Here is a 26,751-nt window from a genome sequence, read left to right on the forward strand (position 1 = left end):
TGAGGGCCTGCGGTGCAGTGGTACATGTAAGTTCGGGGGAAAGGGGGGAGGCCAGGTGGGTTGGGTGAACAGGGGCTTATAGTTTTTCAAACAAACCTAACAGTCCATAGGATCATATGTGGGGTAACGGGTGAGGGTGGGATGAGGGGACTTAATATTAGCCTGTGTAGCAGGCGTAATCGTCCCTCTTTTTTCTCCCTCTTTTTGTCGATCCCCAAACCCCTCCCCCAGTTATACCTATTATTGGAAGGATACCAAATCTAAGAGAGTTTGGAGGCCTTATATCCAGTATTTAAAGGTATTCATAATGAAAGAGAAGCGCAGCTAATATTACTATAAAATACAAGTACTTGTTCCTTCCACTTCGTTTTCAAATCTATGTTTATTCAGTGTTTACATAATTGTTTAATAATGCATTACATTGCACTTTCAACAGTTGAAACAACTACTAAGAATTGGCACTGATTAATTTCAAAAACTTTAAGGAACAACACCTCAAGTAAAGCTACGTTTTCGGATTTAAGAAACTTTGTAGCAATACCATCATTATCCTCAGTTTAGATTCTTAATCAGTGACAGTTTCAAGTTCAAAAAGATCTACATTAATCGCTCAGTAATATTATATGCACATTGCTAGAGGTAGTTTGATTACAGGCTTAGTGATGTCTAGCTTCATGGTCTTCCTCAATGCTGTAACAAGTATGCATAGTCAGTGTCAGAATTCAGTTGTTTACATAGTGTAAAATGACATTATAATTTCCTACATTTAGTAGTAGGAAGCTGTACACGGCTAGTATTATAGTAACAGAGTCCAGGGCTCACAAAGACTTGGTGAGCCACCTTCAGAGATTTTAGAGGGGCTTATAATTATTTCAACTTCTGACATGGTACATTGGTGTTGTAAAATTAATATTTTGAGACATCAAACTTTCTATGAGTTGTTCTAACAGGACATTTAATTTGTAGCATTGCATCTTGAAGTGAAGTGATAATACTGCAAAGTGACATACATAGGACCAATGTTTACAAAAGCTAATTAGGGACCAAGTTAAGCAGACACACATGTAGGATGGCGATCACGATAGCAAGTTGAACAAGAATGCCAAAGAATAATGATTAATAAACAAAACAATGGCACTTTGAAATTGGAAAATAACCCTCAATTTGTAAGACACACTTGATGTGTTGATGCAAATGTCATGCTTTTGCAGTAATTATACAATGCTGCAGCTATAGAATAAACCCTACAGAGTCCATTAAATCACTAAAATACTCTCTGCTGTGCTGGTCCTTCTTCATTTGCATCGGTGACCACACCATTAGAAAACCCTGTTTGCTTCATTTCCTTTGCAGATACTTGGGATTCATCTGTTTCTGTGGCAGCTGACAGTGCATATTTCTGTGATGCTGGTGCAGACAGTGAACCATCCGTAGCCTCTGTTGATTGCTGAGATTGCCTTTCTGGTCTGGAACACACCGAAGCTATTTTCCGAGCCACATAGCGCCCAGCTGCAATGTAATGAAAAAAAGGAAAGTTCAGTAAAAAAAATCACAAGTTGTTCCTGATTCTTTCATTAGTTATTTATTTATTATTTATTTACAGATTCATCCAACACTTGGACAGGTGCGAAAACAACAGGACACAAAATTCCCCTATTCAGTTATCTACCTAATCTACCCCTTAACCATTAACCCTTTAAGCCTTTGATCAGCATCAAATTTCTCCTCGCAATTGTCAATGCTTATTCAACCCCTGAGGTCATGAGAATTAAGGATATCATCACCCAAGGTGAATTTCTTGATATTTTAATAACTTCTCCCAGTACTTTTATAAGAATAGTATGGGGATAGGATGGGAGAATTTGTTCTTTGATATTAGGGGTTAAAGGGTTAAAAGTAAAGTCCCATCACATATACCTTGTTAACACCCTTCTAAAAGTAAATACAATCTTTATTTGTACTCGTGCCTGACATGTGAAGTTCATTGCAAAAATATTAGAAATAAAATTAGAGTATTGGCTGCCTGGAATAAGAATAGCGGCTGGTGGAGTTGACATAAATGAAAATAAATAACAGGTCAGCAAGATAGTACAAATTCACACATAAAAAAAAACACAAGGACATTAATTTATAATTCACAAAGTGCAACTAATTAATGTAAAAAAAAAAGTGGAAAAACTTAACTTGAGAAATAAACAAACAATTAAATAAATGTATGCAGTCAAATCTTGCAGGTGCATGCCATTGTAAAATTAAAACAGCTACACTTTGGGTACATAAATTTGTATGATCTTACATAACATTATCTGGGTCAAATGCTTTCAAAAAGAAAAAATGTTAAGTAAGTGTCTGGTAGTATCCAATCCAAAATTGAAGGGGTGCATGGAAAAAAGCCTTAAGTGACATCTGATTGACTGCTTAATTCTCCTAGCAAATTGCCTTGTTCTTTCTTCTGTGAGCAAAGGAGAATTTGACATAACATCAAATGTGACTTAGGGCTTTTTTCCACTCACCCCTTCAATTGTAATCTCCCTTTGCACGCCTATGAATGTCATCGTCTGCCATCTTGATTTCAAGTTGAGAGTGGGAGACAGACACAGGATCACTCAGCGAGGACAATTCCCATTCCAATACTTTGAAAACATTGGACCGGCAATAGAGCGATCTGTTCAGTTGATTTTAGTTGTTGGCCCTCTGACTGCCTTAGTTATGTAATAAAATCAAATTACTACACACTCAACCAAATTGCATAATTTCTGTATTACTGAAAATGGCGCCAATGAAGTGCTCGCCAAAATGAATCTTGGTTGAGTTTGTCAACCTTTCCTTATTCAATAGCATGCAAACATGTGGCCAGTGGCCAGCAGGGTGTTTAAGTGTTATACTGTTGCTTTAAGCTTCCATGTTGAATAGAAAATAGAAACCAGTGTACATGTAATTATGAACCACTACAGTACCACAGGACACCAACATGCACTGATTGATAACATCACCACTGATAAATTGCACAAGCGTAGCTTTTCGCAGGGCTGTCAACTCTCCCGGATAATCCGGGAGTCTCCAGATTTATGTCTGTAATCTCCAGATTTTTAGCCGTATCTTCTGGTCTCCAGATTTATGTTTGAAATCTCCCAGATAATTGGCGAAGGTTGCTATTTGTCATATACTCAACTTTCTGACAAGAAAATCTGAAATGTTGAACGTTGTTTCTGGCACTGTTAGAATGTACCCCCCTCCCCCCCCCCCCCCCCCCCACTTAACCCGTGAATTTGCATGAGGCTTTGTTATTGCTGGCCATATTTGAAGACGTGTGAGGTTGACAACCCTGTTTTCTGTATATCAACAACGACATGAAATTTACCAACACAATGTACATCGTTCTTTTTACCCATTCCTACGTTTAATTTCTGCTTTTGTGTTCAGACGCTGAATGGAATATTCATAAAATGCTAAACGATGGTTGTTGATATATCGAGAAAGAGCCCATAATCGAAGCTCCCGCCGTCAAATGTACACGAGTGACGCAGCCGTCTGAAACAGGCAGCTTCTTAATGATTGAAATGAGATCGTTAAAAATAACCCTACCAGTTATCTTACCGTTAATTATTAGTCATACCATCCTTCACTCGGGCAGTATTTACTTCTGTTTGCTTGCAGCTGCCGGTGCCTTTCACGACTTTGATGTTGGTATATACGCGTTGTCTTCCTTGGTAACCACTTGTCGTCAAAAACAGTGGAGCGCTGGGGACAAATCACTCAGGACAGCGAGAGAGACCTGGGGAGTACTAATCGACGACAAAAAAGCCACACCGAAATTTTCCAAGATGATTTACTTTCGCAGATTTACACCCTTTTTTTTGTTTTGTTTATTTATTTATTTATTTATTTATTTTCGTGTTTTACAAGAGCAAAAATTTTCAATCACATACTTTTTATGGATCTCGGGCTACTCTGGGGGGTCCCTGAGAGGTTATTACCTTTTTCATTTTTTAACTTTTTCAGTTTCGTCTCAGTGGGGTATCTGAAGGCAGGCTACGATTCCTTAGTATCAGGGAATGAATTGTTTACAATTGGAACACATATGATATAACACTACTGAACAGCGTGCAAAACCGTAGCTATGTTGGTTAGCAATGCGGATGTTAACTTTGCCATTTAGCGTGACTGCCCTGATGTAAACTGCTAAAGAAATGCCCTATGTTAATGATATCGACCCCGTGCACCCTAATCCGGATAAATCTAAAAACGCATCTTGTTTTCTTTTATCCGGGGCCTTATCCACTCTGTAGAGCGTTTTCATAAAGCTCGGTTTTCGGTGTTCAGTTTTAGTGTATAGACGGAGAAAAAAAAAACCGGAGGAAGAAAGCAATTCGTTATATTAGTGTAAAGAGGGCGTAAACTTAACTTTTTCAATAACTGAAACTAGAACTGAGTCATTCAACGCTCAAATTCGGTCTAGAATTGATACTGTGTGTAATTTCAGTTGCTTATCATAAAATGCAAATGAAAGGGTCGACATTAACGACTCCAGAAATAACAGAGAGACCAAGGATCAACCTTTATGAAGGATATCGTCATTTCCCAATTACATGACTTTATAATTGACACTTGCATGTAATAAATTTTGTAGTACATGTACAGCAAAAGGAAATTATAACCTTTCTTTCTTGATCTCTTCAAATTACCTACGCAACACAAATTTCCAGTCATTGTTCATAATTAAACACAGCATTTTAATGCCTCTAGGCATTAACAAACGTGATGGACTATAATCTGTTATTATATATAGTACAAAATTTTTTTTTGTTTGCTTATGCAGCCACACCATACCACGTCATATCATATCTACTTTCCCTTAAATTAATTTACGACATATACATTCCGTAAAATTGTGAGTTGTCCTAATAAACCTGATGAAGACTGGTATTGGCCAGTCGAAGTATCGTACAGTCAACTGAGCCTTTTCACGTTGTTTGATCAGTCCTTGCAGTAATCCTTTTTACTTTCATTTCTATTTTTATCAATTTTGACTCATCACGATCTTGTCTGATCCAACGTTGAGAAAGATTGATCGTTCACGGTTTTTGCAGTGATATTTAAACCTTAATTTACACCATTTTTATATGTGTCAAGTCAACTTCGAATAAGATTCTTGGTAGAATTCTATTCCGAGCAAAGTTTGCGCCATAAACTGCTTTTGAGGAATATATTTTAGCGTTTTAGTTAGCCACGAACAAAAATGTTACCATGAGGGTTTTGAGCGTTTTTCAAATTGTTCTCGTTGTTTGTTCCACAAGGATCGTGGACTGGCCAGTGATTACCTTTGTAACCATCAAAAAAGTAATAAATATCATATTTGAAAAGGCTTGTCTTAAACATAGGCCCAGAATTGGTTTGACTGGTAACAAGGAGAGAAGGTGGAGCTGACGATTTGCACGTATCAGTCACGTGTTTGACGATCCGGCAACTTACACTCCCTTCCTGCCAATCAACCAAACTTCCAGTTCCCGGATGACAGATTAGCCAATTATTGATGTTGCTTTTAATCAGCACCTGCCTTCCAACTTGTTTCCACAGCGAGAAGTTTATGGCGTTGTAGTCTGTTTCGTTCAGTGGTGGAGTTGTTGAGACAGGGACATCCACTCGCTTTTCAACTGGCCAATTCGGTCTTGGGGTGATGGCGTTTGAACCATCTTTGAAATTGTGATAATTAGTGAACGTATAGCTTAATACCAGAGTCCAGCCTCCGCCATCAGTTTCCATGTCACAGTAACCCTTGAACGGGTTTTCCTGGGAACCACCGTCAGGATCAATCCAATAAACGCCCGAGGGAGTTGAAGGAGATTGGCTGAGGAGGACCTGGCACGAGGGAACCGCGGTCAATTTAGAAGTGCCTGCAAAAAGCAACAGTTAGTGTATGAGTCTAATTCGGTAGATTCATTTCATTCCTTCATTCATGGAGCTAGAAATCATAATATCAACTAAAATGAAGCGAGTTTTACTACAGAACTCGTCGTACGAAAAATTTGACACCAGAAATCGTTAATGGGCCTTTGTCACGATAACGCGCATGTGCGATCTTGATTGACAACAATTTTTTTTAACCAATAGGAAATCGTAATAATCAACACTGCGGGGCAGTGCTAACCGCAGGCAGTCTGAAGTTTCACGTGCGTTCTAAAACCTCTTTGTTTGGCCTTTAACCTTTTGTATTTGTAAGATATTTCGTCCAGAGCCGGTTCGAATACCTCCTCTCGAGGACATCGATTTTCCGACGATATTCAAATAAAGATACAAAATATGCGATTTCAATCCCTCACAAATGACCAAACAGTTCCTCGATTGTCGTTATTTTCACTTCTACAAGCCTCACAAGGTGGATGGAAAAAGATTTTCCTCACAGATGCCTACTTTGAAAACTGTTCCGTCGGATCAGAAATCAAATCGCCGCACATGCGCAGAAGAGTGTCAAATGCCCTTTAATCGATAACATGGTCTTTCCTGCCTTACAGGGGAAGTATCATGGGGTTTTTTATATCTTTTGTTAAAAATGATGAAATAAGACCTTCAATCAGCTGCCAAATAATTTTAGAGGAATTCGAGAGGAAAGAAATCAACTCAATTCTTGAAAAGAACAACTTGTGATCTGTTGTAGCGCATTTTGGAAACAAGAATGCGAGAACTTGAAAAACATTAGCCAAACATTTTTCAAGTTTCAATCTATACCGACCTACTCTGTCTTTGGCGAGAGGCACTAATCGACAGTTTTATTGCACTGGGGTGATAATTTATAACAAACTTGACAATTATTTTTGGGTTTTGAAATGACAGCAAATTTGCGTGATACTTCCCCTTTAAATCATAAACTGAGTCCTGCCGAACGAATGAATTCGATTCCGCTTTAAAAAAAAAAAAAACTTACCCCAAGATACGGCAGGTCTTGCTGAAATGATCTGTAGAAAGAAGAAAGTCACATGAATCAGCCAGTAAGTTAATGCCAAATTAAATAAAGCCGAAAATATATAGATCATGTTTAACGTTTCCCTTGGTTTTCTACAAAATTAAAATTTCAAATAACTTTGCAAATACCATGCAGAAGGCGACCGGTCATTTAATTAAAATTTACCTATAACTGTGTGGCTTTCATTTCCTGCGATCCTGTTATAGATAACCAATTTTGAAAAGCAGATTGCAAATAACCCCGGCCCACAGAATTTCGCTTAGGTTAGTTGTGGTCATGAGCCAGATCATTTAAATTGAAACGCTAGAGTACCTTTTCTATATAGAACGATCCTTGCGGGTAAGGGACCAACGAGTCAATATTCCTTGTTCTGGTCTCTTTGTAAAGCGAACAAGCTCCTCCACCCGCCATGAAATTTGCGCTTTTACAAATGTCTTGCCTCGCACACATCAGAGAACAGGACAACAAAGATCCAACGTTCCCTCTCCAAACGGTATTTGGGTGGGACAGAAAGGTGTTTTCTTCGAGTTTAAAGTAATATCCATACTGCTCAGCTGGAATTGTTGTAACTGCAAGGATTGTGATAACAGCCGAGTTGATACGAAACATCTGGCGAATTGAAATGGAAAAAATACAGAAGTTACATAGAACAACTCAAAGTAAATTTAAAACATGTAGTTATCATAAAAGTGAAAATGACAAAACGATCTTCATAATTACAGTGATCAGAATTAATAGCTTTAACTTGAAGGAAAATATATGCTTAATCTATTGCTCTTGCTTGCCGCGTTCGTTCTCACTAATAAGTGCAAGCTAAGTGTACCACCAACGGTTTAAGTGAGATAGCAGTCGATTTAATTAAATTTGACGTCTTTTGCTGCTATCTGTGTTTAATTTTATAACTTGCGCTTTTTTTGCCCAACATCGGCGTACGTGTAAACATTTGTTTAATGTAAACTGACAATATTTTTAATTTGGCTACAAATCAATAAGTTCTTGCAAGAGCTGGCCGTTGTCTTATTTGATATTATGTCGATTCACAGAAAATAAAAGGCAATGGTTATGACTGCCTGACAAACTTCTTTGTTATATGTTTTTGTTAGCATTTTTGGCCTTGACCCTGCACAAAACCACAATAAATTTTGAAATGTGTTTGAACAACTGACCAATAGAAACTTTCCTGTTAAGATATTCAACTGTTAAGTAGTGTGAACATTAAAACAACGGATTGTGTACGGTCGTGGCCCTTAGTCTTTATTATTATTATTATTATTATTATTATTATTATTATTATTATTATTATTATTATTATTATTATTATTATTATTGGTCTTCTACTGCCAGTTGCATGTGGAGTAGTTACTAGCAAAAGGGACTTTCAATAGCACTTGCGGGTTAGGGATCGTATGCCCAAGGGTGGATGGTTCGACAATAAACTTTGCCCCACATTGTCTCTCTTCACCCAGGTGCATAAATGTGTACCGGCGACATACTGCTGGGGGTAACTCTGCGATGGACCATTGTTAATTGAGGGACTGGTTATGAAACTGCCACGAAAACAATGGTGCTTCAATTTATGTTGGAAGGGCCACGACAGTGCACAATGCTTTGTTTGAATGTTCACACTACAGCTGAACATCTTAACACGAACGTTTCTACTGGTCAGTTGCTCTAACACATTTCAAAATCTATTGTAGTTTGTTCACGGTCAAGGCCAAAAATGCTAACAAAATCATATAACAAAGAAATTTGCCAGGCGTCATAACCATTGTCTTTTATTAACTATGGATGGACTAGCTTCCCATCCAGGAAGGAAAAGCAGTAGTTCTAGTTGCTTCATGCTACGGGCTGACCAGATAAAGCTCTGGTCATGCATGTGCTAGATTAGTTACAGAAAAAAGGTATGAAAGAGGTTAAGGTAAAAAGAATTTATTTAGAGCGGTTTTCAATTGAGAGTCGAAAGTAATTTCGCGTTTGTTTTGGTTTTGCATTACCACGGTCTGTGATTGGTTAACAAAACTTGCGCCACTTTCTCAACCAATGGGAATCCAAACCAAAACCAATCGTGTTTGAACTGCGGGTGAAAATTAAATAGAAGAAAGATCCTTGCAGTTATTTGCGAAACTTAAGCAGTTTCGAAAATTGAAAGCCTGAAAAACATTCAGGTTTGAACGGGATTCTAGCCCACGACCTCTGCGATACCGGTGCAGTGCAGTACAGCCTGATATAGGGCCAACTGAGAACTCTGGTCAATTTTATTCAGGCTTTCTTTTCGCAACTGCTTAAGTTGCGTAAATAACTTGGCTAGTGTCTTTCTCCCATTTAATCTTTCACCCGCAGTTTAAGTACATGTTTCATACCGCATTCATTTATTCATCCTTCAGGGGTATATTACGAACTTACAATATGACCAGCTCCCAGTTGGATTGATAGCTCAGTTGGTAGAGTACTGCACCTGCATCGCAGAGGTCATGTGTTCGAATCCCGTTCAAGCCTGAATGTTTTTCAGGGCTTTCTTTTCGCAACCACTTTAGTTGCGTAAGTAACTGCGAGGGTCTTTCTTCTATTTAATTAAACCGTTATTTACATTGGCAACTCGAGGCAAACAATTACGTACATACATAAAAATAAAACATTTTTAGGTATCCTTCAGTCTGCCATCAAGTTGGCACTTTTACAATTTTCTCTCCTCGCACTAGTACACCTTTTGTGAAAAAGCAAACTCAGATTTTTCATTTCCCTCCCAAATGATGTTTTCATCAGGAACAATATGTTCTTCGACGTCATCTGTGAGAAGCAATTTTACGATGCAAAAATTCTAAGATGCAAAACTTTTTCAAAAGTTCTTACCTTTCACATGGAAGAGAGATATTATGCAATACAAACTGACGCAAACGAAATGAGTATGTTTAGAGAAACATATCACGAGTTGTTTCCTTTGGACGAAAGAGAACGTTATTAGATGAAGCACAACTTGAGTATCCGCTGTCCAGTAACTCAGTTTATTATTCCACTATTCATCAGTGTCATTTCACCAAATAAGGTCAACAGAACGCGCAAAATATAAGACCGTAACACGCTGTAGTGTCCCGGTTTGACCGGAACAGATAATGTCCGCGGACAAATATCTGAGCATATTTTCGCGTCAAATGGAGGCTATTGTTTATATATCCAACGCGCGCTCGTGGAATAATTGTTAAATATATAAATTAACTTATACCCAATATCAACCTTTCAGACATATTTTTCACCATGATGTTCCACTGTGACAAACATTAATTAAACGACAAAACCAACACAGGTTCGCAATGTATCCAGCTCCCACGTGTTTCACAGTTCATTCAGGTAGAGTAATTCATCTTTTCATCCAGACAACCTCTCAATGACTTACCCAGACATTTTATTCGCCAATATTTTCCTTTTACATTGGTGGTGGAAAATTAACAAATCAAACAAACGACATTAGTTTTTCTTTTTTCAGTTTTTACGAGATTTTGAGGTGACGTTTTACCAAAGTAAACTTTATATTCTCGAATTCTTTACAACTAAATCTGAATTTCTGAGGCAGATATCAACAGATATCAACAGAAATGTACCATTCCCTGATCAGGTGCCCCTGATTTTTACAGTAAATAAGAATTTATTATTCAGACGGAAGGCTGTGTAACTGATGACTGCGCGTTTTCACTCGTTTTGTTTCTGTTTTTTGATTGTTTTGTTTTGTTTTCTTTGTTTCCTCTTCTCACCGAAAGGTTCAAACAAAAGAAACTAAAGCCGTCTCGTAAAATACCCAGCCGTATTACACAATCTTTCGCCAAATAACCTCTCTTTGAAATGAGTGTCTGGCTAAGGACGAATGAAAATATTTCCATGCGGATTAATTACATTCTTCAAATTATTATCGTTGTTCGTTCCACAAGGATCGTGAGCTGGCCAATCTGAGCCTTTGGAACCATCGAAATAGTAAAAAATACTGGATTTTTTCTTAAGATTCAAAAACATTGGTCCGTAGGAACTTCCCGTGTTACTGGTAGTGATATCTGTAGGCCCCGGACTCTGTTTACACGTGTTAGTCACGTGTTTAACGACGTGACACCTTACATTACCATCCTGCCAATCAACCAAACTTCCAGTTCCCGGATGACAAATCAACCAATTGTTGATGTTGCTTTTGATAAGCACCTGTCTGCCAAGTTGTTTCCACAGCGAGAAGTTTATGGCATTGTAGTCTGTTTCGCTAAGTGGTGCAGTTGTCGAAATCGGGACATTCACTGCAGAATTCGTCGGCCAGTTTGGTCTTGGTGTGATTGCGTTTGAAGGATTCTTGAAATTTTGGTAATAAGTGAATGTGTAGCTCCAAACTAGTACCCAACCTCCTCCACTGGTTTCCATGTCACAGTAAGCTTTGAACGCGTTGTCCTGGGAACCACCGTCAGGATCAATCCAATAAACACCGGAAGGAGAAGAAGGAAATTGGCTGAGGAGAAACTTACACGAGGGAACCGCGGACGATTGAGTGGTACCTAAGAAAGGTATAATAAGAATATAGAATAACGATAATGTAAAATAAGAGGATAATCAGATTGAAGAAACTGGAATAGTCAACTTTAAACTAATAAAGCTATTTTTTAGAACAAAGACTTCATCCAAGGGTTGAATAGGTGCAAAAAGAATTGGCAGGGGGTACATTCATTTGCTTAGGGACTGTGCAATAATTATCAGGAGGGGGGGGCTGAAAAACGAGAGGGGGGGCATTACCTAAAATTGCCGCCAAGATAGGGGGGCTCAAGAGTAAAATCACTCATTTGAGAGAGGGGGGGCCTTAAGTTTTATTCGAAATGTAAATAAAGTTAAACGCAATAAAAGATTCTCAATACAGGCCCCATGATAGACTGTAACAAATATCAATACGAACAGCTGTTAAACGATTATTGAAAAAATTCCATCAAAATGAAAAGATAACTGTTAATTTTAACCCTTCTTCTATTTAATTAAGCTGACCCTATGTAAAGCAGAAATCATGCACTTGTTTTTCAGCATCCCCCGTAAAACAATGGGAATCAAACGGATCTCGTAGACAGACGTTGTCGGTTTTTGATGTGAATAAAAGTAATGTTTCTTCATCGACTGAATTGATTTGCTGAATTCCATACATCTCTGGCTCATAACAAAGTTCAACAGGCTCTCCTCCCAAGGATCTAAATATAATGCAAGCCCTTTTTCGTCTGTTATTTGAAGCGTTCAATCTCTTGTTCTTAGATTTTTTGCTCTGTTCCTTTCTCTTTCTGGCTTCAGAAGTTTTGGATTTTGAGCCAATGTGGTAAGCACCCCGGTACTTAGCAAATGCTCTGTCTAAATCTTCAATCAAGCGATCAACATCCTTCTCGATACCAGATGTTACATAATAACGTTTGTCATTATTGTAGCATGACAATATACAGTATATTACAGTAGCATGACAATATAAAAGGTATGTACTTAAAGGCATCTATGGTAATGGTGGTGGCGAGGAGTGAGTGCGTGTGTGTGTGTGTTGGTGGGGGGGGGGGGGGGGGGGTGCGACGTTATTTTTAACATAACAGAGGGGGGCTTAGAACTAATTTTTTAGTTTTGGAGGGGGGGGGTACTGTCTAAGTTTTTGCTAGATAACTCTGGTTTTTCAGCCCCCCCCCCCCCCCCCCCCACCCCCTCCTGATAATTATTGCACAGTTCCTTAGCTTAGTTTCCTGTGTGTTCGGGTCAGCTATTGATATATTTGCACTGGATTTGTGCATGGATAAGCACAGACTTCATTTCGCCCCCCCTCCCCATCATCATCATCATCATCATCATCATCATCATCATCGTCATCTTCATCGTCATCATAATAATTAAAAATAGCAAGGTCTAGTCTTACCCAAGGATGTGATAGAGCCAGTCGATTCAACCTGTGAAAGAAATAACCAACAGCCAAATAATAATATTTTGAAAAAAACATGTAGAAAGTTAACCAATGATTCTCGAAAATGAAACATGAAAAAGATAGCTTTTTGCATACTTTATGCATTTAACGACGGTACCTACTTTTGCGTGGTTTAAAACTATGCGGAGAAAGCAGAACTTAGCAAGTGCTCTTGGTATCCAAAAAGAAAATTGGTTGTAACCATGCATTTTTGAGACTGAGATTTGAAAAAAAAAAAAGCCGCCAAATATTGCTTTATATTTTACTGCTTTTTAATATAATTGCTGCTTAACTATCTCTAAAAATTGCCCCTCTACCCCCAATTTTCTTTCTGGATTCCAGTAGCCCATACTAAGATCTGCTTTTCCCGCATAGTCATAAACCGCGCAAAAATACCACTCTATTAGGGGGCAGAGTCCCATTAATGGTATTTGATTTTTCTATTTGTTAGTTTGACTGTGCGTTGACCGTGTGTGACAGCTTCAATTAAATTCGTATTTTTATGGTAATATTTTCTTAATTCAGTTTCTTTATTATGACATATCAGCCAAGCCGACAGAGGATGCGCGAGTAAAAGATATTATATTCATTGTTATTGCATGAGTGGTCAGTTTAATTAAACCTAAGTTCGCTGTAAAAAAGCCACCTTTCATACAAAAAAAAACAGATTGGAATTTAATAATCAAGCTGCGAAATTAAGACAACACAATCTGTCGTTTTTCTAATACCGCAATTTTGACTTGCTTTTGTTTGACTGCTTATGTAAACTGAACACTGGATTAATTAATTTATACTAGCCTTTTAATGAGAAAAACATCCCCTCAGTCGTATACCATATTAAAAAGGGATTACATTTCCCAAAATCGGATATTATACTGATACCTCAAATTTAATTCAGAAGCTCTGGCAATAAATCCAAATAGCTTACCTTTCTCAAATAGATAGAGCCTTTCAGCTCAAAAAACCTTTCTGCGTTTTCTGTTTGTCTTTTGTCGAGAAGTGAACATGTTCCTTGTTCCGTCATAAAGTTGGCACTTTTACAGTTCTTTCGCTTTGCACACAACTGTGAACACGACAGCAAAGATCCTTCTTTTGCTTTCAAAATAAAGTCATCAGTATCAAGAAAATGATCTTCTTCTACTTCAAAGAAAACTCCATATTCCTCTGACTTAGTCGCTAAGGTTATGGACAGCGCGATGAAAATTATCTCCAGCATCCTATGGAGCGTGAGAAAAATTGTTTGTTTCGTTTCAGCTAATAAATGTTAAGAAATATGAACTTCAACGGTGAAAAATTCTTTCAACAATTAATGAGAAACCGTTTATCAAAGAACGTCGAGTTCTGCGAGTTTAAAATGTATTTCTTACCTTTTTCAAGCAAGAGAGATAAGTGTCGACGTGAAACATAAACTTGATGACAACTCACAGAATTTTATACTTAAATCTATTTTAAGAACTTTGAATAATTTACAAGCCAAAGTACCAGGGAGGGGGATGGAGGGGTGTTTCACTGACAAAGCGCCCATTGTGGAAGGGAAGGAGAAAATTTCTCATAACGTAGGCCAAAAAGTGGCCACCCCTAACCAAGCACAACGAAAAAGCGTCTAGGGCGAGAAAACCACGAAGTCATGAAAAGACTTTGGCTTGACCTTCTTATTGGTTGAGGAAGAAATCCGGAGAGGTAATAGAGAGAGCTCACATTTGTAGATGCTCAAGATCTTCAATATACCCTTCTCCAAAATGGCGGCAACAGATTAGTCTCCTTCGCAGCCGTTTTTAGTGTCGTCACGCGACGCTCCTCCCCACTAACGGCAGCCGTTGGTGGGGAGGAGCGTTGCGCGACGACACTAAAAACGTCTGCAAGGGAGACTAGCAACAGATTTGAATGAGTTAAAATTAAACTGAATGAAAAACTAATGCCAGAACTGGAAAGAGCACCTTTACTTTAGTAACCTTAAAAGTTTCAGCATATTAGGTGTTATATCAGCTTAGAAAATGTAAGATGAAATTTGACAAATTTACAGACGTTTGAATGACTGAGGGTATACGTCATACCGCCAGTCACACAAACGCCTGTAAATTTTTATTTTTCATCTTACATTTCCCCAGCTGATATTACACCTGATATGCTGAAACTTTGCAAGATTACTAAAGTAAAAGTGCTCTTTCTAGTGCTGGTATACGTTTTTAATTTGAAGTTTCGGCCGCCATTTTGGAGAAGGGTCTATTAAAAAGGCGGAAAGAGAATGATGAAAAAAAAAAAGGGTTCCGTAAGTGTCAGTTGATGGCATTTTTGCACGCTTCAGTAAATGAAAAGAAGAAAGGAGATACATAGATAGATACTTTATTGGGCAAAGGATATAAAGCTTACAATTATTTGAAATGAATTAAGCTGTGCATCTAAAGTAAGATAAAAATTGTTGATAGTTCTACATGTTTAAAAGTTGACCAACGCCGTTTTTATATTTTCAATGCCCAACGAACGTTTCTAATTTGCACAAAAGAGCCGGCGATTGCCTCTTTTATACAAAACATCTCCACTTAAGAGGATTAAGCGCTTGGTTCCCTTAAAGGGAACCTCCACTGCGACAACAAATCGACGGTAAATTGTCGGGAATAGTGTCTAAATTCTAAATTTTAATTTGAATGGTAGAAGTGATTTTCAAGTGTGCTAAAAGTTAGGTATGATTATCGCCTATTTTCGATTTTAAATTTCCCGGGCGCCGCCATTTTGGATTTAATAACGTGATACGGTTGCCGCTTTTGTCAGGAAGCAGAAGTTCTTTTTTGTGAAACAATTTAGCAACCGTATGACGTCATTAAATCTAACATGGCAGCTTTCAGGAAATTTAAAATGACAAATAGGCGATAATAAAATTTTGTTTTATCCAGGACAGAAATATTATTTCCATGTTTTCCAAAGAAATTTGAAATAAGATTGTATTTTCAACAATTTAACGTTAATTTGTTTCAACAGTGGAGTTTTCCTTTAATAGCCTTTTACAATTTTTAAGGGGGTAAGTTTTTAAAGAAGCTGTAGTGCTGTGTCAGTAGGGAGTGGAAATGAATGTTTGGTTTACCAACTGAGTTCGTTTTCATCGCGTGTGTGTAATCCTGTATATGTGCATCTGTATAACTCGAAATTTTTTTACTGGTACAATATGAACATTTTACCATAATATTTAGTGACATTTATACCCGAAATACTGAGCAGCAAGCAATATTGTTTGATCAGACATACAGTTGTCTTTAAACTTCTTTAACACTGATTTATCAGTTTATCTTATCAGATTTTAGATCCAACGTAGCTATCAAACAAGATCATCTCTCACCATTTTTGCCGTTTCCAAGTTTTATTTTTCTGGACTTTATTCTCCAAGAGAAATGTTAGTGATTGATTGAGAGAAATTGAAATTTAATGAGATTTATGTTCGAGCCAGTAATCCAGACCGAGAGATAGTGGGGAAAGATCACTGCACTTCACAACATTTATATCAACGTATTTTGAAAGGCCATTTTTTTTCTTTTTCAAATTTTGACATTTTTCTGTTTGGAATAGAAATATTTGAAATACATATGTTTTGTTTGTTTATGTATTACAACGAGCCATTTACCCTCAGCGCACAATTCCTATATATTCGCATCATGGCGGAGTACCCACAAATTCAGTTTCCCCGTCTTAAACTTTGCATAGCTCTCATAAGAACCAGAATTTAAATTTTCGCGGGAAATAGTATTACCATGCGTATGTAAAAATAGGCTGATCTGTGAAAATGCTGTGACATAGGCTCCGTACTGAGGAGTTATACTCTCTGGGTAATGATCTCTTGATATTGCTTTGGCTTTATTTTTAGTGAGACTCATAGTTTTCTTGCAGTGACGTAATAAATCTTTAAGATCACTTCACTGTTACCTATAGGTCATTATTTTAAGGATCGTCTTTAATTTGCTTGTCTTGTTTTCTCAAATTCTGTAATATATATAATGGAGAGTTCCAATATGAAAGTTACCTATTATTAAACTTCAAAACCGAACGTGATCATCTTTCCCCTTCTCTAGTTTAATGGTCTAAATCAGTTTCAACAAATAAAACATTAGCGAATTAAGATATTCCCGTGAGGATTTTTTACATTTTTTAAGCCATTGTCCTTGTTCTGTCCGCATGGGTCATGTGTAGGCCAGTTTACTCCCACACAGCTGACAAAATAATAATAAGCGTTTTTATGCTTCAACTTTGGACCGCATTTTGAACCCTTTACGAAATGTGTCGGTGGCGGACTATCCAGACAAGCTTCGGAGATGCGTTTGGTGATCTTACAATTGATGGTTCCTGTTTGCCAGTCGACAAGACTTCCCTCTCCGGTTGAACAAACCAGCCAGTTGTTGATATTGCTTTTAACGAGGATTTGCCTGCCAAATTGTTTCCACAGTAAAAAGTCAAAGGCATTGTAGTCTTGTTCGTCAAGTGGTGGCGTGGTGGATACAGGAACGTGGGAAAGATGCTGAAAGGTTGCTTGCCAGTTAGGTCTCGGCGTTATTGCGTTTGTTACTGCTGTAAACTGGTTGTAATCAGTGAATGTGTAACTCCAGACTAGAGTCCAGCCTCCTCCAGCGGTTTCCATCTCACAGTAAACCTTGAACGCGTTGGTATGGAAACCACCGTCTGGATCAACCCAATACACGCCGCTGGGATAGATGGACGAGGAAAGAGACTTGCACGAGGGAACAGCCAGTTCTTGTGTGGAGCCTATATATAAAAGAAAGGAAGATGACGAAGATGACAAGCTCATTAACAATCCATAAGAAGAACACAAAGGAAATCAATACGATGAAGCAGTTGACCTGCACCTTATGGAACCTTTCAAAAGCTCTATTTTCACTGGACCCTTACAAATTACAGCTGCATTGCTTTTTAGAGATGGGAACACTGTTCTGTTGTTCGTTCTTTTGTCCTCTCGACCAACCATGTAAGACGTTACAAGCGTAACGTAGTCTGGAAATCAGTGTGATCTTAATTATATTACACATGTTATATAAGATATACCCGAAGATTTTAAAACACTTAGAGGACAAATATGACAAAAAAAATTTCAATAATCTTTCCACAACTAATTAATTTTTAAATACTGTAATTCGTCAAGAGCATTATTTCCTGTCTGTATCTGTCTGCAGGGCAAAGTTTTCCGACGGACTGAGACCAAATCAGCCCTGTGATACTAAATTGACTACAGAATTTTTTACAATAAAAATTACTCTTTAAATCTATTTGTTTACATATTTCCTTTAATATTTGTGATTATTTATGTTCTCTCCTCCTTCAATACGGTTGGTTTATCCAGAGCTTTGTAACTAGTTATTAATATAGAAATATAACCACCCACTAGTAACTCATTGTAGTAGTTGTGAACTCAAAAGCTTTGTTTCTTTGGCTGCTACGCATGCGCGCAGTTTTCATATTTAATGCATAAACACAACATGGTTTAAATCTAGCTCTATTGTTTGTTTGAATGTGTGAATAAATGAACTTGAACTTGAACTTGACCTTGATTAATAACAATTCTCTTTAAGCTTAGCTTTAACTATGAATATTCACAAAGCCTTGTCTTGAAACAACGATCGGATCAGGATGTAGGAAATAATAATTATAATAACAACGAAATTACTTACCTAGGTCGGAATGAACCTGTGTACAAATAATAAAAACGATAACTATAATTAGTAAAGAAATCAGGGTTTAGCAGCTTGTTATACTTATCAAATCGACGGCAGTTTTCTATGTTTTATACTCTTATAGAGCGTTTTCATTCACGTGACTACTGGCCATATAGGTTTACTTTACAAAAGAAAGTATTTGCATAAAAATAGAGTTCAATTCCCTGAGGTTTAGTTTGGGACACCAACATGGCCGTTGTGACGTCATGTGAAAACACTGCCAAGTTTTAAATATTTTATCGCTTCATTTTATTGTCTATAAGAGTATAGATCATAGAAAACTGCCCACCGTTGATTTTTTTTAATAACAATAAAAATACAAGCAAAATTGGCTTTATTTTATGTTGAGAAAGTACACGTTACATCTGACGTCATTTTTATTATCTGTACTCTTACAGACAATAGCTACAAGCCAATCAGCACGTGAGAATTTGACAGTTGGGGTAAAATTCATGGCATAAGTGTTCATGTGCCACATTTGTGGAACTAGTGAACATGTAAGCGAATATATTTGGAAGAATTAACTGTAAAAGAAAATGATTATATCTTTTATAGCTACCTTTTCCAAGTACGTTACACCAACTTGTCCCCGTAGCAAGAGTTGTGGATGAGTATTCTGTGTCTTGTTCAGCAAAGAGCATGACGTCTTGTTTTTTATGAAATTAGCACTTTGACAAAGTTTGTTCCTGGTGCAGTAGTGTGAGCAGGCTGTCAAGGAATCTGAATTTTTCACTGAAATGGGAGTTTTGTCAGAGAGGAGAGAATTGATCCTAGTTTTGAACACTGCTTGTTTTTTTTCGTCTGTTGCTTGAGTGCTTAATGTTTGAATCATCAGACAGATCGTAACATATAGTATCTGTTGAAGAGAAAAATATGGTCCAGTTGAATGTAGCACAAAATCTCGCTCCTATTTTCAGTTTTGTGACGTTTCACAAATCCTTTGAAAATGAAATCCAAGATCTCCTGAAGAATAATTGTATAAAGGGATAGTAACTATGTAACGATGTATTTGTAAGCTGCTGGTGGAATGCTACTTCTACCACTGCACCATACGTTGTTTAAAAAAGGAACTAGACTTTCGACCTTAGAAGACCAAGCAGTAAAATAATGTTCACTGATGACATATTATTATATTAAGAAGGGTATCAGTGAATTGAGTTTTCTTCTCTTCTCAATCTATCTTTTGTTCATTGAAAGCCAGTAACAAAATGATTTTCATTGATTGCATGGGTAGAGAAATCTCGCACGGTAATGGATACTGAATAATTTCAAGTGAGCTTATGAATAATTCCGAATTTAAAGGCGTGATAAAAAATTCATGGTTTTGCAGTTGTGTCCCGTGGATCACAAGTATAAAATTGTATTTGTCCTTGCTGCAAGTGGAAGTCCTTTTTTAACATTTTTTTGACTTCAACAACGACAAAAGAAGTTTTAATGGTTATAGAGTCTTTTCCTTTGGAGAATTTACCACAACTGTGGCTAGCATTTACATGGAATAGTATAATACCTAACGTTTTCACTCCATCAAATAAATGTATATTTATTAACAAACTCCTTTTAAATTTCAAATTGAAGTATAAATGAAAATACAAGAAAGCGTTTCCGCAATGTTGCTGCGGAGAAATGTTAGAATAACCTGGCCAAACGTGAAAGGATGCCTAAATTTCAAAAACGTCCCAATCCCGAAAACTTCGTCGTTTACAACATTCTAACCTCAAACTTTTCATTGTTGATTCGATGAATCATCCAACAAGCCATATGACATAGTTTTAATTAAAATATTGTTAAAGGGATAGTATTTCAATGCAAACCAGTTTTATTAATTAGTCATCTCGAGAAGCATTGATGCTTCATAATTTTTTTCCAACATATACTTTCTTATATCGTTTTTATTCTGAAGTGACAAGTAAGAGCATAGATTAAACAACTTGGATTTGCTTTCAATCTGAATAATTGACTAGCTATTTGTCTTAAACACAGCCGCTGAATTTCTCAAGCAACCGCCCAAAAAATTGCCCAATGTTCGATTTAGCTTGTTTAAAAGTTTGGGTAGAATCAGGGTTACGAAAGAATAAAAAATATTAATAAATCGTTCAATACTACGGTAATTACTGATACCTTCAGATCATTCATTTTCATTGCTGTCCTCATTCAGCCCTCCAGATTTTGATTCTTGTCATCTGAAATTTCGAATCAACTGAAAACAAAGGTCCGTCTCCACTGCATTTAACAGCTGGCCTCAAAGTTTGGTAAACAGAAGTGAGTTGCCATAACTGATTACTTAGAACTTGAGTTTATAAACCACCAGGAGCTTTATGCCCGCTGAATTGTTTAAAATTTCTGTTATGAAATTCCTAACTTGTGCAACAACTGTTAAAATTAAAGCCGTGATTGTCTTTGTTCGAGGTCAAAAGAATTTAATATTCATTAGCAAAGCTATGAGGAGATGGGCTCTGTGTTGTTGGTACATTAGTATTTAAAACGAGAACACGCATTCTAGGCGTATCTGTGCGTCTGAATTTGAAGATGGCTGACCAACAACATTTTCTACCCGCGCACGTAAAGCATGTGAAGATTGGTCCTATCGAGCTGGAGGCAGTGGAAGATGTAAATTAGCTAAAAACAAAGCTTCATACTGCATCAAACGGAAAGACTTATTTAAAGCATTCGTGTCACGAGAGTTTTCCAATTCACATTGTCAATACATGTATTTTTGAACGTAATTCCAAATTAAAACAATTGAAGAAATAAGCGTGTTTTTGTCCGCTCACGGTGTGATATCGTGGACGTGATAACTGTTAATGTACGAACCGGAAGTAATAAGTCAATATACTTTAAAGGTGACTCAATTTACTTTGTTAGTACATTAACATGATACATTTCGTAATCATTTTATTTTTTTTAATCACTAACCTGATCTCCAATGCATTGATATTGTAAGGAAACAATGATGTTTCCTTGGTTGGCCTGAATAAAGTGCACTTTCAGTATAATGTCAGTCACTTAGAAAAATTATAGAAGAACATGCATGAGAGAAAATATTTTTCCTGTTCACCTGGGGGGTCGAGGGACTTCAAACAGAATGCGCAAAACCTTTTAAATTTTGATTTAGTACGATTAAAAGTAAACCAGAAACAAATAATTGCTTAGTTTGAAAATGACAATTATTGCTTCAGCGCTGAACTGCGTGATTTTTTTTATTTTGTTTTGTTTCGGTTCCAAGTATTAAAAGCCTTAATTTCAAGACGAATATTGGATTTTCAAATTGGATAAGATTTGTCAGTTGCGAAAGAGATTTGACTCAGTCTTGAGAGTCTTTAGAGAATTAAACCAAACAAGGTGTCCATATCGCTGTTTCAATGTTTACGTTTAAAATACTAAGAATCACAGAATATTGGTCGTGAATGAACCGGCATGAAAATATTGTGCTAAATAATAAGACCGGATATCCAAACCGAAGTCACGTTCTGTTCATATTTGATATTGGAAATGTTTCATGGCCTTAAGCTCATCAACAATTTAACGAGTTTCAAACATCTCGCATTTTTAACTACAGCACACAAAATAGGTTCTCTGTGTTCGATATCCAAGAGTTGCCCCCTGGTGCGAAAACGAATTCCGAACAAATATTTTTGGCGTATAGCTATGGCAACTGTAGGTATATTCACCACGACTCTGAGTTCGTTTATTCATTTTTTTTAAATACAAGAACGTTCGTGAAAACAAAACTTTTATAACATTTGACAAAAAAAAATCGCTAATTATACATTATGAAGAAACTGTCAGCGAGATAAGGAGCTTACAGGACAGAAGTTTTTGAAAGAAGACAGTCTACAATCTTTTTATAACACGCACGAAACTTCAATAAGTTCTACAGCATTCTCTTGATATATCATTATTACAAATCACTATAGCTACCAAAGTTTACAAGCCGAGTCATCCTTTTCTAATTCGATCAGTTTAAACAGAACTGAAAAATGTTGTCTATTACATTCCGTATTATTAACTCTTATAACGTTATCGAATTTTAAAACACTCACCAAAGGCAAAAAAAAAGTAAAATTGTAGCTCTTCGTTAAACTTTGTCGTATTTTAGTATAATCAAAGAGCTTTTTGTTTCATCAACAGAAACTCGGCGTTGCGATCTGCTGTCTAATGCTTGTGCGCACAACAGCTGACTTGGAGCAGAAGCATGAAGTTTTATTCACAATGGAGGAAAATTATCTTTTCTATGATGAAACTCCTATTGCAGAGAAATATGCAGATTCCTTGGTGACCTGCTCGCAGTTCTGTGCAAGAGATCAACGTTGTAAGAGTGCTAATTTCGTGAAAGAAGAAAAGAAATGTTCTTTGCTCGACAAAACACGGACAACACACCCACACCTCTTGCTGCGAGAACAAAGTGATGTCATTTATTTGGAAAGGGTGCGTTTAATTATTTATTTTGTCCTTCTATTTTGTGTCATTTTCTAAAAGGCGAAGTTCATATAAGAGACGTATAATTCAACACCACGAAAATATGACATCCAAAAGTAACGCATACCTCTTACTAACCGAGTTCGAGAGCCGTACTGTAAGTTACGGACCGAGTTTTTCCCTGTTGATTTCGCGCTAGGGCCATAAATAAACGGGAAGAAACCGAAGATCCATAACTTACAGTACGGACCAAGAAAACGAGGTTAGTAAGAGATTTATTCTATCTTCTATCTGTGACGTTAATCGGGCGCGCGGGAAAGGAAACTAATTGAAGTTTATCAGGCCGTACGAGGAGAGACGGCCCGCAAAATTGACCAATCACATCGCGACTACTAACTGAGAGATATAAAAAGATAGTAAACGAAATCAAAGTAGATTTTTTTTCATTTGCACGCGTTATATTAAATTTCCTGATATTTGATGGGGAAAAAAGTGAGAAACGTTTTCCTGTCCAAAAGTCGACTTTTATTGTTGAACGTTCAAAAACAAAATCAATTATTTATCGTCTAAAGTACATTAAGTTACCACCATGCATTAAGTTACCACCATGCGTTCGTGTTTTAATATGTCGTTAATACTGATACTTTTTTCATATTTGCTATCACATTGGCAATCCTATTCACAATTTACAATGACAAATGCTCACACATTTACAATTCACACTGAGAAAAAAAATTATCTGTATTTATTAACTGACAAGAGAAAAAAAGATACTTGAGTAGTGAGAAGAAGGCTGATTAGATTAGATTTCCTTGTTTAATTAAAACGAAGTGAAGTAAATATTGACGGACCTAATATTTTTTAATTTCATTTCAAAATAAGGGATTAGTCGAGTTAACGATATTAGAATCCAAGACAGAGGTTTGAATAAAGCATCTGTTTAGCTTTTGGTTTGTATGGACTAATTTTTTTGGTTATTTCCGCGAGCCACAAGAAAAAAAAAACAAAACAAAACAAGAAAACAAATATACAACCTAAGCATAAATGGAAGGCATTAAGGTACATAGAAGGAAGAGAGACAATATCAGTTGCACGTTTCTATCTCTTTGACGCTTATTGTTTTCATTCTGTTACAGGTTGATCCAGTCTTAGGTAAGTAAAGACTCTCTAAGTATGCTACTTAGAAAAAACCTTGTGAGAAAAATAATGAACTTATTCTTATACGAAATTATTACTTTTAACACCGCACAAATATGAAAGCTGCGGGTTTGTTAGGTTTAAGTTTTAAATTTGGCAGAAGTTTTTTCATTATTCAAAGGTCATGAGGAAAAAATCCTACAACCTTTACACTTCAAATAAAAACAAGTACAACTGGCTTAAAGTGTATAAGGCAGAATTTTGTTTTCATTTGCTTGATCAAATGTTAATGTTGTTCCCTTCATGATGAAAATCGAAAGACAAAATTCCTTGGAAATTTTTCTTCGCCGCGTTTGAGGTGTATAAAGGCGTCAAATTTTACTTCCGGTTGGGTACTATACCATGCATGATGGAACACTGGGGATAGTAGAAATGGAACGTCAACACAGGAGAGCTTAGTCTTGCGGGTTCGCTATTCAAGAACATGGCGTCCAATTGATGGCTTGAGAAAGTCTGACAGCAGAAAATTATTCAAAAAACAAATACATGAAATACTAATCAACATTTTAAAAAAAGAAAATGCTCACCTTACACCTTCTTCAATTCTTGAAAAAATGAAAAGCTTGTAAATTTGTAACAATCCTTTAATTTCTCTCAGCTTGCGAATCCTTGTTGTTGTGTATATTAACTGGTTTGTTTACTACTTATTTAACTTTTATTTTAGTCAATTTGTAAACACCAAATTTATCTGTATTTAATTTACTATAGACATACCTACCCGCCTCGAATTTTTCTTCTTAGAAAAGCTAGATTTAACCACAAAACGTCAAAGAAAAATGCTTGTAAATGTATCATGGAATGTATACGTACATCATATTTAGGTGACTTAGATTATCTTTAAAAATCCGATTCTGTCTCTACTTCTTCCAGTATCTTTCGTTTACTTTAATTTTAATTGATTGATTCTCTCTTTCAATTGCAGTTACCTCTACTGACGCAGGCTCCACGCAAGAGCTGGCTGTTCCCTCGTGCAAGTCTCTTTCCTCGTTCATCCATCCCAGCGGCGTGTATTGGGTTGATCCAGACGGTGGTTCCCACGCCAACGCGTTCAAGGTATACTGTGAGATGGATACCGATAGAGGAGGCTGGACTCTAGTGTGGAGTTACACATTCACTGATTACGAGCAGTTTACAGCAGCAACAAACGCAATAACGCCGAGACCTAACTGGCCAACTGAAAGTACTCAAGTTGACGTTCCCATTTCTGTAACCCCACCACTTAATGAATCCGACCATAATGCTTTTGAATTTTCAATATGGAAGCAATTTGGAAGGGAGTTTCTCATTAAAAGCAACATCAACAACTGGCTGGGTTGTTCACCGAGAGAAGGAAGTTTTGTTGATTGGTCAAGAGGGCATGTCGATTGCAAGATTGTTAAGAATATCACTGAGCCAGCCTGTCGAGATGCATCGCCACCTTCACGTTTCCAAATGGGTTTGCCGAATTGTGGACCATTCCTGGACAAGGGAGTCTATTCTTCTTTGTATTATTATTTTGATTCTTGCACAGGAAGGGCGTTTCCCGCGCACGATCCGTGTGGATCAAAACAGGATAATGGTTTGAAAAGTGTAAAAAATCCTCACGGAAATGTTTTTATTCGTTGAGGTTATTTGTTAGGACGGAGAAAGAAGCTACGAGTTAGGGAAGTGGTCAAGACTACTATACGCAAGCAGGACCCACCAAACCACTAGTAGCTGGTGGTCTCTGCCCTCACTCCTGCACCCCCTTCCTCAACTTCGGTATAAAATGACAGTGAGATTCAAATCTCACTTTTCTTTTTTATCTAAAAATGCTGACTCTTGCTAGCTGACTATTTCTGTGTCAACTCCGATTAAAAATTAAAATTAAAAATTAAATTAAAATTAAAAAAAAATAAAACAATAAAAATTAAAATTAAAATTTTGTCGGTAAATTCGTGAAAAGGATTGTGTCTTCGATAACCCCCTCCCTAAGTCAAGGTGAGTCCTCTTCGCAACAAACCTGTTATAACCTGTTCCCTTGAAGGGAAAGAGTCATGGGGATTTGGTGTTATTTCAACTGAACCCCAAAACGGGTTAACAGAAACATACAAATAATGCTCCGATTTTGTTACAAATTACCACTCTTGCGTCGTTAAGTGTCTCTGACTACACATGGACTGGGTCCGACTAAAATGATGTTAGGCTAATGTTTTTCAAGTTCTCGCATTTTCTTTTCCAAAATGCGCTAGAACAGATCATGAGTCGTTCCTTTCAAGAATTCAATTGATTTATTTCCTTCTAAGTTTTAGAATTATTTTGTAACTAAGTGAAGGTATTGTCGGCCCCTTGACACTTTTCCGTTTTCCGTTTATCATGACTTTGTACTTTACAGCACAACGGGTAAACAACGAGCGCATGCCTTAAAGCCTTGTTTGCAGTTTGTGTAGTGCAGGCAAAATATGCACTTCAATCAGCCTCGTTCCCAGGCCTAATCGCGATTAACGAGCACGTTGAGCTGCCTGTGTGAGGCTTGGGGCCAGGGCGGTGCCTTCCCGATCACCTCA

General features: G+C 37.1%; 4 protein-coding genes and 1 long non-coding RNA gene across 6 annotated transcripts in view; 1 reads left to right on the forward strand and 4 right to left on the reverse strand.

Moving 5' to 3' along the window:
* Nucleotides 1–363: 363 nt before the first annotated feature.
* LOC146459018 (uncharacterized) lies at nucleotides 364–3,702 on the reverse strand. The gene is made up of 2 exons (XR_014858037.1): nucleotides 3,598–3,702; nucleotides 364–1,509 (listed from the first exon to the last, which is right to left on the reverse strand). It is a non-coding gene; the product is annotated as an uncharacterized LOC146459018 (long non-coding RNA).
* Nucleotides 3,703–4,382: 680 nt separating this feature from the next.
* Nucleotides 4,383–7,869, reverse strand: LOC146459019 (uncharacterized). Of its 2 annotated transcripts, XM_085089777.1 has the most exons (4): nucleotides 7,682–7,869; nucleotides 7,274–7,570; nucleotides 6,923–6,953; nucleotides 4,383–5,894 (listed from the first exon to the last, which is right to left on the reverse strand). In XM_085089777.1, the coding sequence occupies exons 2-4, from the start codon at nucleotides 7,568–7,570 to the stop codon at nucleotides 5,224–5,226; spliced, it is 999 nt and encodes a 332-aa protein (XP_084945903.1). In that variant the 5' UTR covers nucleotides 7,682–7,869; the 3' UTR covers nucleotides 4,383–5,223. The 2 variants fall into 2 exon arrangements, with proteins under 2 accessions (XP_084945903.1, XP_084945904.1); XM_085089778.1 differs by having other exon boundaries at nucleotides 7,274–7,869.
* Nucleotides 7,870–10,340: 2,471 nt separating this feature from the next.
* LOC146459020 (uncharacterized) overlaps nucleotides 10,341–26,751 on the reverse strand; it is a 274,511-nt gene continuing 258,100 nt past the window's right edge. The window contains exon 3 of the mRNA XM_085089865.1: nucleotides 10,341–11,484. Coding sequence (XP_084945991.1) covers nucleotides 10,808–11,484 — 677 coding nt within the window. The 3' untranslated portion in view covers nucleotides 10,341–10,807. The remainder of the gene's footprint in view (nucleotides 11,485–26,751) is intronic.
* Nucleotides 16,923–17,691, reverse strand: LOC146459021 (uncharacterized). The gene has a single exon (XM_085089942.1). It carries the CDS (start codon nucleotides 17,689–17,691, stop codon nucleotides 16,996–16,998), a length of 696 nt encoding a protein of 231 aa, XP_084946068.1. The 3' UTR covers nucleotides 16,923–16,995.
* Nucleotides 22,107–26,053, forward strand: LOC146459022 (uncharacterized). The gene is made up of 4 exons (XM_085089911.1): nucleotides 22,107–22,267; nucleotides 22,742–23,038; nucleotides 24,166–24,181; nucleotides 25,149–26,053. Exons 1-4 carry the CDS (start codon nucleotides 22,259–22,261, stop codon nucleotides 25,829–25,831), a joined length of 1,005 nt encoding a protein of 334 aa, XP_084946037.1. The 5' UTR covers nucleotides 22,107–22,258; the 3' UTR covers nucleotides 25,832–26,053.

This window comes from Pavona decussata, unplaced genomic scaffold, assembly GCF_977016875.1.
Source record: "Pavona decussata unplaced genomic scaffold, jaPavDecu1.1 SCAFFOLD_223, whole genome shotgun sequence".
Classification (NCBI taxonomy): domain Eukaryota; kingdom Metazoa; phylum Cnidaria; class Anthozoa; order Scleractinia; family Agariciidae; genus Pavona; species Pavona decussata.